Source organism: Xiphophorus couchianus, chromosome 10, assembly GCF_001444195.1.
Source record: "Xiphophorus couchianus chromosome 10, X_couchianus-1.0, whole genome shotgun sequence".
Taxonomy (NCBI): domain Eukaryota; kingdom Metazoa; phylum Chordata; class Actinopteri; order Cyprinodontiformes; family Poeciliidae; genus Xiphophorus; species Xiphophorus couchianus.
Genome location: NC_040237.1, coordinates 17,208,889 through 17,226,786, shown reverse-complemented (window position 1 = coordinate 17,226,786; position 17,898 = coordinate 17,208,889). Strand labels below are relative to the sequence as shown.

Genomic DNA, 17,898 nt, shown 5'->3' with positions numbered 1-17,898 from the left:
TGGAGCCACACAGTAGAGCTTGGAGAAATAAAAACATCTCTACTTTTGGAATGTGCAGAGATGATCCGTCACATAAATCACATGTATTATCCTTCCGTGAGGCACAATAAGTCAACACAACACCCCTCCTAAGTTTCAGCATAATCACACAGCAACAACAGCTGCATCAGTCCTAAAACTAGACTATCTGGTCACACATTTCCACATCACGGCCTTGTAAACAGAGCTTGAGCAACAAGAATGAGTCCAGCACTGCCTTGGCCATGCCAGTCAGCAGACGTCTGCACCCAACAAACCTAATCTGGACTTTTGTGAGGCAGTGTGCAACATCAAACACTCGTTTCTCTGAGTGACTCAGGCAATAGAAGTTGGCAGCTAAATATAAGTCAGTGTTATAACCAGCTAGGTTCACCCTCCAGCCACTATATATTGTCCAAACTAGTCATTCCCTCCTCTTCTATGACAAGCCTTGTTTTCAAAGGTACCAGACAGTAAAGAGAATATTGATTCAAGAACCAATCAGATCTGAATGCTAGGTTACAAAAATAACCAATGACAGTGTCCATTTCATGGTGGCTGGCCCGTCTTACCCTGCCACTCGACACCTACTGGTTATTCCAATGAGAGGCATCAAGCCGGGTCCTGTGTTGCTGCTCAGTTTGGCCACGCTGACTTGTGCGTCTATTTTGGTACCTTGTGAGCTCGCGCAGAGCAGGCCGGCCACACCAGCGCATTTGAACATGGATCCAGGGGCTTGACTCACTGAGGTGAGTTTTCTTTGTCCTAGATCTCAAACGTGTAACTATGGAAAAAATGTTAGTGACGAGGAATTACTAACTGGAGTATTGGCTACAGGTGCCACTCTGGATTGCTGGACTTAACTCTGGGGATTTGTTCTTAACCATACGTTAGTGTGGGGAGACCTCTTGCTGTGAGCATGACACACCCATCACCAAGGTAAGGAAGAACTCAAATTAAATGATTTAAAATGTGATAAATTGCAGACACTGAACGTTTCATAGTGTTTTGGCTAAACGCTCATATGTTTTCTTACTATTAAACCACTAAACAGACATGTTGTCTTATTCATTCCACCCATAATGTAATATCTACAATGAAAAAGAATATCTACTCTTTATAGTTTGAGCCTTTTTACAGTACAGTTAGTATGGCTATCTCAGTTTGTGAGTATAAATACACAAGCAGATGCTGGGAAAGTACCGTGGCTGCTAACTGATATCTAGTTATGAGAGGTAGAAGATTGCTGGCAACCAAGATGTCCTAGAAAGCCAAATATTCAGTAAGTCTGGCCTTACATACAGTGAATACATACAGTGAAGTCAATAAGGTCTTGAGACTTTTACCTGGTGAACTGAACTGTCTGGATATCCTGAAAAAGACATTAGTAATAGTTTTCTTAACTGAGTTTGTAGAAATGTGTAGAAATCCCCAGAGAGGTGGAAAGCTAACTGCTAGCAAAATGGACAATATGCTTGAGCGATTAAAACTAATTTTAGTGATTAAAACTAAGTTAAAAATGTTCATGGGATGCAATTCCATTTTACTGAAATTAAATTACTACAATCTAATAAGAGACTGTTAAATTGTTTACTGTTTTCTCAGGGCAAAACTCTTCAGAGACATGACGAGCTAACTGCTAGCTTAATTGACGCTGTTTGATCTAATCTTAGCAATAAAAACAACTACATTATATGTTTATCTCCATGGGATATATATATATATATATATATATATATATATATATATATATATATATATATATACACAGTACAGACCAAAAGTCTGGACACACCTTCTCATTGAATTCAATGAGAAGGTGTGTCCAAATTTTGGTCTGTACTGTATATATATATAGAGAGAGCAATAAATCACTAAAATTTAAAAAGTAACCGTTTAGTCTGCGTCACTTTTCTCAAGTAAACAACTTCAGAGCAGTGGAAAGTTGACTGGTAGTTAATAGAAGCTCAAATTGAAAATGCTTATCTCTATTGGGCACAATGCTATATTATTGAATACAATGCAATGCTACACATAGAATCTGTCTTATTTTTGCTCCAGAGTAGCAGTGCTAAGGAAAATAAATGACTCCCAAAACGCCAGCCAATTGGTATGTCAAATAGCATTACGCCCAGGTATTTTAGCTTCCCAAGCTGCATTTTCTCTCCAAACTCTTAGATATGTTCTTAGACAAAATATTAGGTGCCATTTCCCATGAGTAAATTAGTCACATACCACTGAAAAATCAGCGGATATTCCGCAAATAGGCAGTTTAGTATTAACAATTACAAATTAACAAAAGGCTTTTGTTAAGTTTGCTGCTTTTTTTTCTCAGCTAAACAACTGCAGAGTGTTTGAAGGCTAACCACTAGTCAAAGTCATTCCCCGGATAAGCTAACTTGAGTCATTTCAAACAACTTAACTAAAAATGTTTAAATCCATCGCTTGCAGGACTATTATAATGGATATGAAATGTAAACCTTCACAGGAGACTGTTGTTAAGGTTATTCCAGGTTTTTTTTTTTCATTTCATGTAACTATAGTTCTGTTAGTTTGGATTGCTGGATGTAATGTGGTTACACTGTGGTTTAGCGTTAATTGCTTCCAAACAATATTGGTGCCTGGTGAAGCACAACAACTAAATAGGGGGTTTTGCTTGACTATTTGTAAGACTAACTGCTGTCCGACAGTTTGATGTTGTTGAAATAGTTTGACAGTGTAGACATTTAAATAATGCTAACATAAAAATGTACCTTCAGGGTATAAACCTTTAAAGTTTTTCCATTTCAATTTCTAAAACCAACTAGTCTGTCTTTAGTCTGCCTTCCACCATTCGTTCAGCTGAAAAAAGTACAACAAATAAGAGTTGAATGGCAGAGCTAAAAGCACTTTTGGTTAAGATTTTTCAAAGGCTAAATTTATGGGAAAAAAAACCCAAAACAAAAACATTTGTTAGTTTCCCAATCACTCAATGATTTATCTACTTTTCTACAAACTAACTGCCCCCCAAAAAACACATCTTCATACATTAGGTTAGGGAACAACTTAACAGAAGTTCACTTTGAGTAAATCTGAGCATGTCCGTAAAGTTGCTTGCAAAGGAAAATATATAATTTGTCTTGATCACCCACTTTTCATCAGGCCCTTCATCAAAGTGAATGTGAACATGTCTAGACTCGATAATGCTTTTGTTTTCTTCTGTTTCGTTATATTTCAAACAGCAAGATTCACTATTCATTTGGTCAAAGTCATTTTCTTTGAAGAGATGCTTGCATGAGTGGTTGAAGCCTTAGGTTTTATGTGAGTGGCAGGCTCTCAGGTCAGGAGGTATAAATGGGTTACTGAACTATTCTGAGAACTCAGGGTAGCTAGAGCAAGATACAGTAGAGCAGCTGTTGCTGAGGTACACTGAGATTTGTAATTGATTGTGTCTCATTTCCTGTGCCACTTGTTATATCTCAACTGCTGGAAATTTTAATAGCTTTGCATTTGTTTGCAATAGTCCAGATGTTAGCGTCTGGACTATTGCACCTTCCTGATAAAAAGAATTGTACACATGGGATGCAGTTGTATTTTTTTTTAAATGATATGGACCAAGTTCATTTATTTATTTTTTTAAATTCTACCTGTAAATGGAGCAAAACTATATTTCTTTGAGTGAAACAGCAGTGCAGTTGGTGCTAACAGCTTGAAGCACACATTGCTTAAAATAGCCAAGTGCATGCTCTGAAGTGTTTGTCTGCATAGCTCCAGCTTGGTCCAAGCCACCACATGTTGTGTACATAAAGGTTATTAGTGCAACAGCAGATTAAGTCCCTTTAGATTCATTCAAAATATTAAGATCAGGCATAGCATTATGACCAGTGATTGACTGCAGGCTCACGGATGCATGTGGGGAGCAAAAATGTGTGTGTTAATGTGGATATATTTGCAAAAACACGTGCACAATGCATTGCAGTCTGATGGAGCATAGCCACAGATTTGTCAATACTGGTCATAATGTAATGCTTGATTGGTTCATTACATACGTTTTTCGAGGTTCTAACTGATTACCCTGTAATATGCATTGCCTTACTGACGTTGCTTATTGTGGATTCTTTGTAGGTGAAGGACAGATCCCAAGAGTTCACTGATGCTGGTGTGAGCTGAGGGGAAAGACCCAGTGCGCTGCAGCAGCAACACAGGACACAAGTCTAGCGATGAAAAAATAGCAAGAAACTTGCTGACACCATGAGTTGCGTGGAAAAGCGACACATAAACCACCGGATGGGAAGCATGCTACACCATCGCTTCCCCAACGGCTTCACAGACTTGTGTATGGACGAGACGGATCGAGAGGTCAGCACCCTGACCGACAGGGCCTTCCGTAGTCTCTGCGTCGGGGACGATGCAGTGTACAACGACGAATTTTTGTATGGATACTCGCCGTACAGCTGCCTCAAGCCTTTAGCAGGGGAGCCCTTTAAAAAGAACCCACATAAGGAATCTAAAAAAGCAGGACAACACAAACAGGATAAAGATGATGCTCAGCCCTGCAAACAGCAGCAGCAGCAACATGATGACATATCCCACATGTCATCCTTCCTCAAGGTGCTAAGCGTCGCAGAGGAAAGGAATGGAGGTATGACGGACTCTAATGGTGAATCGTGGGATAAATCGGCACTTCGCAGCATAGAAAGAGAGCTTTCAGAATTTTCTTCTGACTATCACACTAGTCTCACCAATAGACATTACAAGAACAATAAGTCTGGTTGTGGTTCTTCTAATAAAAAATGCAAGGATGTCAATCTTCCATCTGGGAATCTGACGAAGATTAAAAATGCTAAATCCACAGCAAAGCTTAGAAAACTGAACATAAAAAACTTTTTCCTTCACAGCGAGTTTAGTCCTTTCCAAACATGGACAGATCTGAACCGGTACCCCTTTGGCCAAGACAACACAGTCACCGATATTCTCTGTGCTGACAATGTTCCTAAGTGGTACGACTTGCCCTTTTACAAGGAGCTGACTGAGGCACATACATCAGAGATCCTGCATACGGAGGAGGTACAGTCGTGCCAGAAAGTAAGAGTTGAGCCGTCCACCGCCAAAGTTCCTGACCCCAGCCCAGCCCCTCCCCCACCAAAAGTCCTGCCAAAGCCTGCGGCCCCTCTGGCTGAGAAGAGGTGCTCCTCAGATGGAGGGGATAAGACTACTGCCCCATGGAGACGCAATGGCCCCAGGGCAAAAAGTGTGATCCCAGCAAATCAACTTCAAAAACCACCTCAAGAAAGTAATTCAAAACCGATGGATGAAAACATTTTGGTGGTCAAAAAGGAAGCAGAATCTGTGGAAGTGAAGGCAATTCAGGAAGAAAGCTCTTCAGCCTCTACACCATTTAGCATCTGTCAACTGATGACTCCCGTCATTCCCTCCAGACAGCCAACAGAAACTTCAGAAATCCTCCAGGCAGTTCTCTCACCCTCTGTCCTTGACCTTCTGAGCAGGCCTCACTCCGAGGCCAAAGTGACTCCTGAACCTCTGGTCAAGCGAGAAACCTACAAATCTCTTGCATCAAGCATCCTCTTCAACTTGAAAGATAACAGGAAGAGGGTGAAGAGTCGATACAGCCCACATAAATTCAAAACTCTGGATCTTTCTGAAGGTGGCATCCAGTCGCCACCCTCAGATAATGCGAATCATCCTCCTTCTGAGGGCAGTGGCTCTGGCTTAAGTACACCGGCCAAAGATGGGCAGACAATTAGCAGCCCTGTTTTGGAACATATTATATCCCCGTCAAATGTTGAATTTACAGGCCATTGCAATGACAAGCCTTTATCAGATGACTATTTGTTGGCAAATTTACTGCAGACTAAATGTGATGCTGACAATAGCAATCTTGGAGAGGAGAACTCAATTTCATCATTTATAAAGAAGAATAAGAGTCCAATGGCAAAAAAGCAAAACTATCCATCCCTGAATTTGTACAAGAAAACCAATCCTGTTGACAGTGATCTGAAATATCTGCAAGTACCCCCAAGCAACAACACTTTGACTAACACTGATTTAATGACTAATGCAAAAAACAGAGAGCTTTCTCCAAATGCACTGCCAACAAACACAGGGCTTTCACCAAGTACTTTAAATGTCATCAAAGATTATTCACCCATAATTTCACCCCACATACTGGAGAGAGGGGGGCTGTCATCAGGGGAGAAAACACAGCCAAATGTCCCAGAGAAAACTGAATGGCCAGTGAAAGATACAAAGGACTTTGCAGTTCATCTGGCTTCACAGGAAGACGACACAGGTGGCCAAACCATTAGTACAACAAATGTAATCAGAGCCGCAAAGGAAGCAATTAATGCAGCCAAAAATAAAGCTCGATCAGCAAGTCATTCAGACAGCAACAGCAAGCAGATACCAGACGCAGATGTAATGAGGCAGAAGGAAAGGGATCAGAGAGTTTCTAAAGAGCCCTTTGAAAGCAGGAGGGATAGTTTGGTAACAGAAAACAACTCTGGGTTATTGCTAAATGAACCATCTGATACAACACTGGTTAGCACAAATAGCAGCATTAGCAAAGAGCCTCCACCAGTACCAAAAAGAACTTTTGCTAAATCAGATCTGCAGCTCTGCTTGTCTCCTGACAAACAGCGGCGACGTTATGCTGACAAAGCCTCTAATAGTGATTTGGTAGATGCAAAACCAGATTTACTAAATAAAGAACATGAAGCTGTCCATAAACAAGGCAAACCTAAGCATGTCTTCTCATCCAGACAGAACAATTTTATCAAACATCAGAGATGCACATTGACAGATGATGAGCAAGCAAAGGAATGCAAGGAAAGCAACTTGAATGTGGATGCAAAAATGGAGGGGGATGTCGAAGTAAAGTCAGTAGGAGACATAAGAGACAGCGAGCATATTTTTAACGATTTGCAGGCTTTGAAAGAGCTGGAAAGAGCACGACTTGGTGATCGCGTGCTTGAGAATGCGAAGAACAAACAGGAGGTTTTTAACATTGACAAGGAGGCAAAGGTTAAAAACAACTTGATCTCCAGGGAGCTTCGTAACATTAAGAGAGGTATGTTATCGATGAGAGGAAACACGTCGGCTAAGAAAAAAATATTTGCAGAGAAGGAGCAGAGCAAGCAGGAGGTCTTCACAAAGGTAGACAGTAATGTCATTGTGAACAAAGTACTTCTAAATGATAATTATGACAAAGCTAAAATGGCACTTGAGGAGATTATCTCAGAGCGGGAGAGAAGGAATAAATTTACAGAGCAGGAGGCAGTTGTAGCATCTGAAAACAACATTCTAGATGAAGGTTGTGAAACATGGTTACAGGATGGTAAAGCTTATAAAGACTGTATGACTAGACCAAGAGAAGAAAAGAATAACAACACTTCTCCACTTCAGGAGAAAAACCGAAAACAGAGATTAGGGGACTTAAGAGTAACAAGCCAATCTAGACCTGCTGAGACCTTCGGATTGGGAAGCAGGGAAGCTCTACTGGGCAAAGCAGGAAATGAGCAAAATCTACGCCTAAAAGTTAAAGATAAAAATGTTGGGGGAAAGTTAGTTGATAATCATGCTCATAATCGCGATGTCAGTTTACCAGAAACAGCAGGGCAGGTGTGTAAAGACAGTAAGGAATACTTGATAAATGGAAGGAAAGACACAGGTGTAGATGCTCCTCCTGTTCCACCAAGGAGCAAAAAAGGAGTTAGTAGAGGAGATGGGAGCGCAACAAGTGACAAAGATCTCGTGGGTGGCTATGGTAAAAATGAAAATTTTGAAAGGAGTGAAGACCAATCATGTGACATCAGGACAGGCCCTAAAATATATGTAAGCGCAGATACTGAGGAAGCTCTACCTAGTCAGAGAGAAACCTCTTTAAGAGAGAGGGAGGATGAGGTAAAAAACATTGCAGCAATGGCATTTACATATGGGTTAGTTAACAATTCAGTGATTAACACTAGTCCAAAAAGAGAAGTCACACCTGGAAGTCATGCTAACACTCAGGAATCCTGCAAGGTGAAACAGAAAGCCCCCTTGAAACCAGACTATTTAATTAAACAAGGTGATGATCTGATCAAGAACTTCAAACCTGATGAACATTTCAAAATAACTAGTGAGGATATAGCTATAGATGCAGAAGAACTTGGTGAAACCCCCAGAAATATTGTATCACCTTTGCTGCCGATAAAAAGTGTCAGTGTTGCACAGAGCCCACCTGATCAAGCGAGCTTGTCCTCCATATCCTCCTACTTCTCTGTGGAAAGTACACTGCACAGAACCACAGAGACCGAGTCAAATGTCTTCCACTCTCTAGAGAACTCACCAGCTGAGGTGGAGGAGGTGATTGAACTGGGACAACCTGTTTCACGAAGCAATTCAAATGGAGGTGGGGTGGGGTACTGTTGCTTAAGCGATCACGAAAGTGAGCTGGAAGGCATGAATAAACGGTTGAAGTCCACACAAAACCAATCAGACCTACAGCATACGGATAGCATGGATAAAAACATTGTCATCACAGATGAAAGACTTGTCAATGAAGAAAGCAATTCAACTACATCATCTTCCAGTACTTTTTCTCCAATTTTGGGAATCCCAGCCTTGTTCAAAGTCAAAGACAACAGTTTTAATAGTAAGACAAAGAAACCTGTACTACCCTGGTCACCAAGAGGTAGTAACAATGTATCAGACAAAATAGACAAAGAGTTAAATCGGACAAGGGAAATCCCTGAGCTCTCACTGGTAAATGACACTTCTACCAACAATATCATCATAACTCCACCTGAAGTATTTAAACCTATAGAGATTTCAGCAAGCAAATCACCACAGTTCTTGACAGTGTCCTCAAATATCCAAAATGAAAGCCCCAAGACATCCCAAGTTGGGAATTCTCTACTAATCCCACAGGAGGAAGAAAGGTTTTTCAGGGTGACCCCATCATCTGAAGATATTGAGAGTTTACCAACTAGTTCTGCTGACCCAACTGATGATGCAGTGACAAATGCTAAACTTCTTGAAGAGAGTGAAATGACAAAGGACATCAGTGAGCAATCAGAATTTATTTCCAGTGGTAATGACAATCAAACTGGACTGACCAAACCTCCAGCAGTCTTACCAAAATCTGAAAAAGCAGTTCAAAAAGCCATTAAACTAACAAACAGAAGGATGAAGAAGGAAGAGTCCCAGAAATCATCACAAAAGTCATTTCAAAGCAGCAGCAAACACAGAGCTGAAAAGGCGAGGAGTGATAAGTCGGAGCACAAAAGCAGTGGCAATACTAAAACTGGCTGGAGTAGTGAGAAAAAGCACAAAGATGGCAGTCGTCATAATTCAAATAACCACAGCAATGACCGCAATCCCCAGCGTGAATCCCACAATGAGAACCACAGTCAAAACAAAGTAGAAACAAACAGGACTCGGAGGCAGAGTCGGGATTCAGTGGAAGGCAACAGCCAAAGAACTGATGAACGACCCAATCCAGCATCGGAGAGACAAGGTCGGAGCACCAGCAGACATCCTCGAGAGAAGCCAGAACACAGAGATTACAGCAGTGACAGCGTCATCAGTAATGTGCCGGTGTACAAAGCTCATATCGGTGAGAGGCCCATGTCAGACAGACCTTTCAATCGTTCACAGAGCACTGACAGGTACCTGGGAGGTAAAGTAGAGCGTAGGCTTAGTGCTGATATCCCAGCCACTGAAAAGCTTGAACCCAGGACTCAGCGCATTGAGAAATCCATCATGCATGAGCTTCAACAGAGAGGCAGAGCCACCGATAAGCAGAGCAGAGGGGTTCCCCTGAGGAGAAGTCAAAGTATTGATGCATACAGCACTGAGATTCCGCCTCTTTCCCGCCAGTCAAGCCAAACCAGCCAGTTTTCTCGTCAGTCTAGAATGGAACACGCTATTCTCACTCAGTCCATCCCTATGACCCAACGAAAGCTCCTTCAGGATCCAAACTCAGGGCAGTATTTCTTTGTTGACCTGCCAGTACAAGTCAAGACGAAAACCTTCTTTGATCCCAGCACAGGAAGCTATGTACAGCTGCCAGTTCAGCCACCAGATGGTGGTGTTCCTCAGGCTCCCCACGTAGAGGTCCTGACTTCGCCACTGGTCGTTTACCACAGCTTCGTGCCAGTTCCTCTGTCCCCCATGGCTCCGAAAGCCAAAATCCAAGCAACGGTTGTGGAACCAAACGGGTCAGAGCAGAGGCACCAGGAAAGGGGAAGGAAAATGCATATTAAAGAAGGACATCCATACCTAGAGTCAGCCTACGGTCAACAGGAACTGATGTTAGGGGAGTTCTTGGGGACAGAAGAGCTAGACTGTCCCTGCTGAGGTGCCTGATGTTTCACTTCATTGTGGTGTTTGTTTCATTCTAGGAGGTGTTCTTGTTATGTTCTGTCATGATTTAACCTTTTGCAACTGATCTTAACTTCTTTTACTTTAGGTTTCCTACAGTTTCCAGATGTTTTCTCCCCAATTTTTTTTTTATTTCGGTAGTGATTTGCTTAAAAACACCACAAAAATTAGCCTTAAAACGCAAAGCACACCACCAATGCAGTATTACAATGCCAGTTATTCACCCATGAATGTTCTTGGAGCATTCATGGAGGAGTAAATGCTAATGGTATGAACTTTTTATGCTCGTGTCTTTTTTTTTTCTTTGACTTTGGTTGACCTTGAATTTTTGCTAATGCAGAGAAGAAAGTGTCCTAGCCTCTGCAGCATCTGCATAGAGGAGTGAGTCTGAGTCAACTACATATTTAGAAGAAATATACATTTTTGGATTGCTCGTTTCTGTTTGGGGATGTAAAAATATAAACTCATGTTGAAATGAGCAGCATCTGATAAGAAAATACCGACACATTGATGTAAATATATTGCCGTTTAAACAGCAAAGACATGCTTCAAGGTGAGATGTTTATATTTTGTAAATGCTGAAAGTTTGTAATACACTACAGAAGTAGTAATAAATCGTCACTTATTTTCAGGTACAGTGGGTTTTGTTTTCTTACGTGGTAATTTTGTTGCCTTTCTATTTCCACCTGATAAGTTGAAACCCTTTACCATTAAACTTACTTGAATCCATTCAACACTTAAAATAGCAATACAACATTTTCATACTGCTGATTTTGACTGTTAACATCCACACAAAAACCATTTTGAAGACATTTTGCGTGTGTTTAATTAGCCATCCGCTGAATGTGTTTCGAACGTTACAAATTCTACTTATTGTAGGAATTTGCATTCACGGATTGTTTTTCAGATGTGCAGCAGAATTGGTGCAAGTTTGTTTTTTTTGCATTTGCATTTGCATTTTTCTCAGCTAGAGTCGAGCAGAGCTGTCTTGTGTCTGTGATCCATTCCAATGAAATAAACAACTGTTTTCAACAGAGTTCAGCTGGACTCTTTATTTCACTACAAATACTTTTCTTTATCCTCTTTATCATCAGAAATTAACTGAAGGCAATGGCAAATGTTTAGATTTTCAAGTTTCAATTATGAAGAAAATCAACAATTTTGCTTCTTTTTCTTAGGTTTTTATTACTGTTTTTTTTGCAATAGCATCAGTTAAATTTTGAAAATTTTCACTGTACAAGTGCTATATTTTTGACATGGAGACAAATATGGGGTTGTCCTTCAGGCTTTTGCTTATGTACAGGTGTTCAAGGTGTGACTCTACAATGCCACCTACTGACCACAACGTGTAAAGACTCCAACTCTCCTGGAAATATACAACTAAGTACAAAACCCGACACATGTTGGGAACTAAAACTACATGGTAACCAACGTCTTTCCATGCAACATCAAATAAGATCTGTAACAACTAAAAGGGTGCACCATAAGTCAGTTTTGATCACTGATTTATTTTTTTTAAACTTAAAATGAACAAAAATACAAAAGGAAACAAACAGCCACTTCTTTAAAGTTATGCTGACAGGGAAATAAATCTATAAACAATGTTTAAGTGCATAATCTGATAAACATGAAGCTATTGCTGAACATTTCTTCATACGTCTGTCCTATTCCTGTCCAACATGGACAGGAGCAGACCTGTCCATGTTGTGCTGTAGGTGTTCGTGGCGAAAGATGGATTAAACATTATAATATAAAATAGCTAAAAATTTGGTAAAAAAATAGAGACAAATATCGTCCAATATCGATGTTGGTACAGATGTATGTTGCTTCCTTACTATTTTGCGTCAGTCGGTCAGATAAAATCTCAATAAATTACCATAATGTTTGTGGCTGTAACAATTAAATGCTTCTCAACCGTCAAACTGCAATTCCAATTTAAGATAACGGGACTATTACTATTTTATGTACATTAAATAATAATCTGCATTATTATTTAATCCCCCTTCTCTTTGCAAACGCACCGACAATGCTATAATATACTAAACATCAACTTTTCTAAAGGTTTTTTCTCCCTTGTATTGCCTCACTTCAATAATGGTTATTGATTAGTGACTTTAGTCACTTCTGACTTTAGTCGGCTGAGTTCTTGGTGTTTTATTGCAGCAGCAAAGCAAAGCTGGTGGACGCTTCCTTTGCTCTTTTTCTTTACAGAGACTTTTCTATTTTGCACTTGCTAAGTTAGTTTAAGGAATATACATTAATTTACTGATTTTGTTTTTATTTCTTTATCCTCACAGTAGCTTTCTGAGGCCCCTCTGGGGCCCCCTGGCGGCTCCAACTTTGAAAAACATTGGTTTAACAAACCGTTCTGAGTACAATAGTTTCATCCACCCTAAAGCGGTTTGCCCAGTTTTCCACAACACCAGAGAATGTTTGGGTTAATAGTTAAGGAATCTTTTATTTTTTAAAATAAATCAATATTTAAACAACATATTCTAACCAGCTCTAGTCATCAGTTCTAATCATGTCTCAGAGCTGAACCGGGTCAGTGACAGCCACAGCTTAGCGCCACCATGTCGTCATACTGCTTCAGAACCACGTTCTCCTCATCGTCAAAGTACAGCAAGCTGATGGACTGCAGTCTGTCGGGCACGCAGCAGGGGGCGCCCAAGTCCTCCCCGGGCAGCTTGAGCGTGTGCATGATGGAGCGCACGGTGGCGTGGTTGGTGGCCCTCAGACCCACACCCAGCGGGAACGGGCAGGAGCCCTTGCAGTGGTAGGCGTTGTAGCCGCGCGGAGAGATGATCCAACCCGACCAGCCGATCTCGTCGAAGTCCACGAAGAGGGGGACGCGCCGGCAGGACTGGGGGCGACCGCGGAGAGGGAAGTCTGAGGACGCTCGTCTCCTCCTGCTGAGGTGGTCCAGAGACTCAGAGGCTGCCGCTGTGGGAGGATGGAGACCGTTGGCGTGGCAACGGAGGTAAAAGGTCTCGGGCTGTTGCCCCATATCGACTTACCCAGGTAGGACCGGTTCGCTTCAGTTCTCCCGTCGTCTGAGAAAACGACCAGGTAGGCATTCGTGTCTGTCAACTGGAGCTGCTTGGGTTCAGAGTTCATCCAGTCACCGGAGGGGAACGTCGTCACCACCACGAGGCCGTTGTTCTCCTGACTCTTCTGGGTCCATTTAGACACCTGACATTCACCAAAACAAGATTGAACTAAGTGAAGCTGAATGGCTACAATAAATAATTTCGTCATGACGATGCAGCCTTAAAGCTGTGAAGTAAAGACGCACCGGTCCACTTTTTTCACTTCTGATTCCGATATCGGAGCTTTGATATCGTCCAATGCCGATCCGAGGCAGGAAAACTGTACTGCACAGACTTGTGGGGGTTTTTTTATATATAATGTACTGAATAACAAATATATTTGATAACTCTGCACCAATACTGCACACTTAAATACACCAATAGCCTCAGAAGCTACTGTAGGTCAAACATGTAAAAACACAACAACCTTCATTTGCTCGGTTAGGGGTATAAGAGCCAATATAAAATAAATGATAAAGAAACTGAAAATGACAAAAACAATAGATTGACTGTTGATTAAAAATAAACTGACAAACATAACTCCAAGAGGTTTAGAAGGTGCACTTAGAAATTCTAATTTGATTTGTCCTGTTGGATCGTCACCGATACCCGATCTAGAATTTTTATCATTGTCGACATTAATATCTGACCGGTGAATCTCTACTGTGAACATTTTCTGTTACCAGGTGAGTGACATTGAAAACCTCCCATCCCTGTGTGTAGAGGGGCACCAGCCTGGACGTGATGAGGTTTCCTCTCTGGGGTTTCAGTCTGCTGTCCGGAGCCTCGTATACGTCCACCTGGACGAGAAAACGCAGCAATGTTGGCTGAAGAAAAACTTATATCAACGCATTTTTGGGGGCTACTTTGGCATAAATTACTGCATTTGCTCAAGTGTTCAGGAAGCCCTTGTTGCTATGACGGTAGAGGTGCGGTAAAAAAATCTATTCTATTAATAATTGCAATTCCTAGACCTAGGAATTCTGAATTGATTCAAATGTCTTTGCTGATGCTTCTTTTTCTTGTCTCACCTTTTCCTGTCATTTAACTTTCCATGTGCAGCTATATTCAAACTATTAGTCCTGATGAGATTTATCAGATTAAGTTTGTTTTGAAAGTAAACTTTAAGCAGGTATTAAACATAATTTTCTTAAAGCCCATATGACTTTTTAAAGTCTTTTTAATTGCCTTGGTGTTATATTCTAATTTTAAGTGTCATGTTTTCATTACCTGTAAGCAAAAAACAAAACAAAACAAAAAAATAAAAATTGCTCAGTGGCTGTAAATCATGATCACCAGAAACATTATTTCACTGCACTGTGACAAAGTATCAAAAGTTGACTTTTTATATCAAATGTGCTGCATATTAAATACAAGTTTGAAGTATATTCTGCAAATTTAGCCATATCAAATAAAGGCGACTTATTTAAGAAGCACCTTATAGAAATGAGGCCCGTAGAACTTGTGTTTCTTTCGGAACCAGCGGAATTCGGCTTTGATCATTTTCTCCTCCCTGCCCAGAGAGGACAAGTTGAAAAAGTGGATCCTCTGCCCGGTGTGTCCTGCGCGCCACAGAATCCAGAAGAAACGTGATTAGCTTCATTTGCTCAAGAAAAACAAGTCAAATAGACGAAGGTCCGTGCGTAATTGTTCCTTTTTTACGCACCGACATCTGTGCCTTTCGATGCAAAAATCTTCCTTATAAATAAACAAATGCATAATTTTTTTTTGTTGTTGTAAATTTTTAAAATACAATAAAGTCGTAATAAATGTGTTTCCGCTCACCTTTATCCTGAAAACTGCGCACCGTGTTCCCCTCCAGAATCTCCTTCTGGCTTCTGTGCGCCCCGTCGGCCACGGACACGGCGTTGAACAGATCCAGCATGAACTGCGGCGCCTTCTTGTGCGGAGAAAACGCAGGAGCTCGGGGGAAATCCTTCAGCTCGAAGGGCGCGTCATCCGGAGCCCCGCCGGGGACGCAGCTCAGGTGGAGCGCGGCGAGGAGGAGGCAGAGGGAGAGGCGCAGAGCTCCGGCTGGCATTGTCACGCAGAGTGGACTGAGACTCGGCACCTGCGCCGCGGGGAGGACGGGTGATGAGGTGAGGGGGACAGGGTCAGGGTGGAGGGGACAGGCTGCCCCTGTATTCAGCTCACAGCGGAGGGGGGTGATTGGGTCCTGATTGATGACGGAAGAGGAAAGACAAAGAGAAGGTGAAAACGAGCCGAGAGTCGACTAAGATGAAAAATTAATAAATAGACAAATGACCAATTTCCCGTTGATCTCTGTAGTTTGACCTTTTCAACCAGTTCCTACACTATGAAACTCAATTTTGGAGGGAATTAAATATAAGCAATTATTTAGACTTAATTCATGCTTATTTGTTTGAGTAACTGCAACTAAACGCCAAATGTTCCTAATTTGTCTGCCATGTGCAGTTTGGTTTACCAGTGCAGCGGTAAACCAAAATGAATTTTGAAACAATTCAATATAATTGATCTGAATTATTTTTCTTCATTTATAGTGCGAAGACTTAGTCTCTTGGTGTTCACACTGCAAAAACCCATTTTACAGAGCATTAAATATGCAATGATAAACTATAATCAAGCGCATTTGTTTGTACATTAATGTTCAGTCATAAATATATTTCTTTAATATGTATGCTGTTTGTGGGCTGGGTTACATTAATATAATTCCAGATAATCAAAATTGTTTAAATCAGGCACATTATGTAAACATATTGCTGAACAATTAAGTTTTCCCCTTATTTTTATGTAGTTAGTCTTGTTCATTGAATTTGTATATTGTTAAAATGATTTTGGAGGATATTGAATATTAAACTTAAGCAATTTGGTGTTAAAATGCAGTTAGTCCTTTGACAAAGTTAGAATTCTAACAATGTTAGCTAGCAAATCCTACGTAAACATTTAGATTAGGATTTAATTATAGCTGTTCAGTTAGCTGTTGGATGTTTGTATATGTTATAAATATTTTTATGAATCAAAATGTCAACATGTGGCTGAGAAAGATTCTGTGAAGAAGAATGAAAGCCTGTGTCTAGCTTTAGCTAGCTAGCAACAGAGCTAATGTTAATGGCAAAGTTAGCTAACAAGCTGAGCTTCATAACAACGAAGTTTTTTTGTTGTTGTTGTTGCTAATGAATGTTGTTAGGAAAATATTTTTTATGTATCTCTATTAGAAAAGATTTCATAAGTTTATTACCATTTTGGGAAAATGTTATGATTTAATTACAAGCCCGTTTCTGTTTTTGTGGTTTCTCTGTTGAATCGAGTACGAATCAGAAAATTTCATGAAAAGTTTTCATTTCATGTTGCTGAAGAACAGTTGATATGAAAGATGTTTTATCAATTAAACATAAACAGACTGCACTCGCCTAGATTAAAACTTTGTCAAAGTTTAAGGTAGCATAGAGAACAATAAGAAATTTTCCATAAAATTATTAGAAATTAACAAATTTTGTTTAGAACCTACACTTTAAAAATGTCAATATATCTGTCTTATTTGGTAATTATTCAGTTTTTCCCCTGAAAACAGTGTAGAACTCTTATCAGATTTAAAGACTGTCCATGTTCTGCAGACTTTCAGTCCACATTAGAACAAATTATTCAGATTAGGCGTTACTACTTTAATGTGATGCATAAACTTGTCGCGTTGTGATGTTTTGTTGCCGTTCCTCCTCTTCATGTGTTTCTCCGGCCAGTTTCCTGTTATCAGCATCAGGCCAGTCGCAAGAGAGCAAACGAACGGCGGAGCAGTGACGCACATGAGGCGCGTTTTCAAAAGCCACCTGTTAATGCTCACTTTTCCACAAAACCCAAGCCATGGTCAACATGGTCACCCCTCCTCCCACATCCCCCCCTGTTACTATTTGAACAGGGACTTATCAGAATGACGTGTTTATTCCCTCCCCCTGTTAAGTCGATTCCCAGATCATCTCTGATCAATCAGCGCAAACAAAAGAGATCAAATTCCCAAGATCGTCAGGCTGATCAATCTTCAAATCCACGATGATCCCCTCATTTAGGGGCCATTACTCATGTCTGAGGTCCCTTTCCTTTATCGCTTCAGAACCAAGCGCATGTCAGATAGCTGAGCTGCAGGATAGATTATGGTCATAAACTCTGCAAACAAGGCGGCGGCCCACAGGAGGCCAGGTGATGATTGGATTTGTCTGGAACGAAAACCGTTTTTATGCAGCATAAGATTCTTTTTGTTGCGGAAATTAGAGGTTGTAACAGCAAGCAAAGACCTAAATGGTGGAACTTTTGTAGGATTACTGCGAGTTAAAACAACAAACGTTGATGCATCTTATTAAGAGCTTATGGACAGAATGGTTTTAGGATCGCATCCAAAACAGCATGTTTGGTGGAACTGTCATCACCCTGAACGCACCGTGAGACATGGTGTTGG

The 17,898-nt window shown here is 40.8% G+C and overlaps 2 protein-coding genes across 2 annotated transcripts; one reads left to right on the top strand and one right to left on the bottom strand.

The window, feature by feature from the left end:
* The first annotated feature begins 511 nt into the window (after window positions 1-511).
* LOC114152322 (uncharacterized) lies at window positions 512-11,417 on the top strand. Its single transcript, XM_028030171.1, has 3 exons — window positions 512-767; window positions 856-957; window positions 4,123-11,417. The coding sequence occupies exon 3, from the start codon at window positions 4,249-4,251 to the stop codon at window positions 10,354-10,356; it is 6,108 nt and encodes a 2,035-aa protein (XP_027885972.1). The 5' UTR covers window positions 512-767; window positions 856-957; window positions 4,123-4,248; the 3' UTR covers window positions 10,357-11,417.
* Window positions 11,418-12,818: 1,401 nt separating this feature from the next.
* Window positions 12,819-15,643, bottom strand: LOC114152174 (bone morphogenetic protein 2). Its single transcript, XM_075410503.1, is given in 5 exon segments — window positions 12,819-13,362; window positions 13,365-13,572; window positions 14,153-14,269; window positions 14,907-15,031; window positions 15,255-15,643. Coding segments are annotated over 5 exon segments (1,143 nt in total). The 5' UTR covers window positions 15,511-15,643; the 3' UTR covers window positions 12,819-12,925.
* Window positions 15,644-17,898: the final 2,255 nt, after the last annotated feature.

Excerpts from the sequence above, each read along its gene's own strand:
- LOC114152322 (XM_028030171.1), top strand. The coding sequence starts at position 4,249 with ATGAGTTGCGTGGAAAAGCGACACATAAACCACCGGATGGGAAGCATG.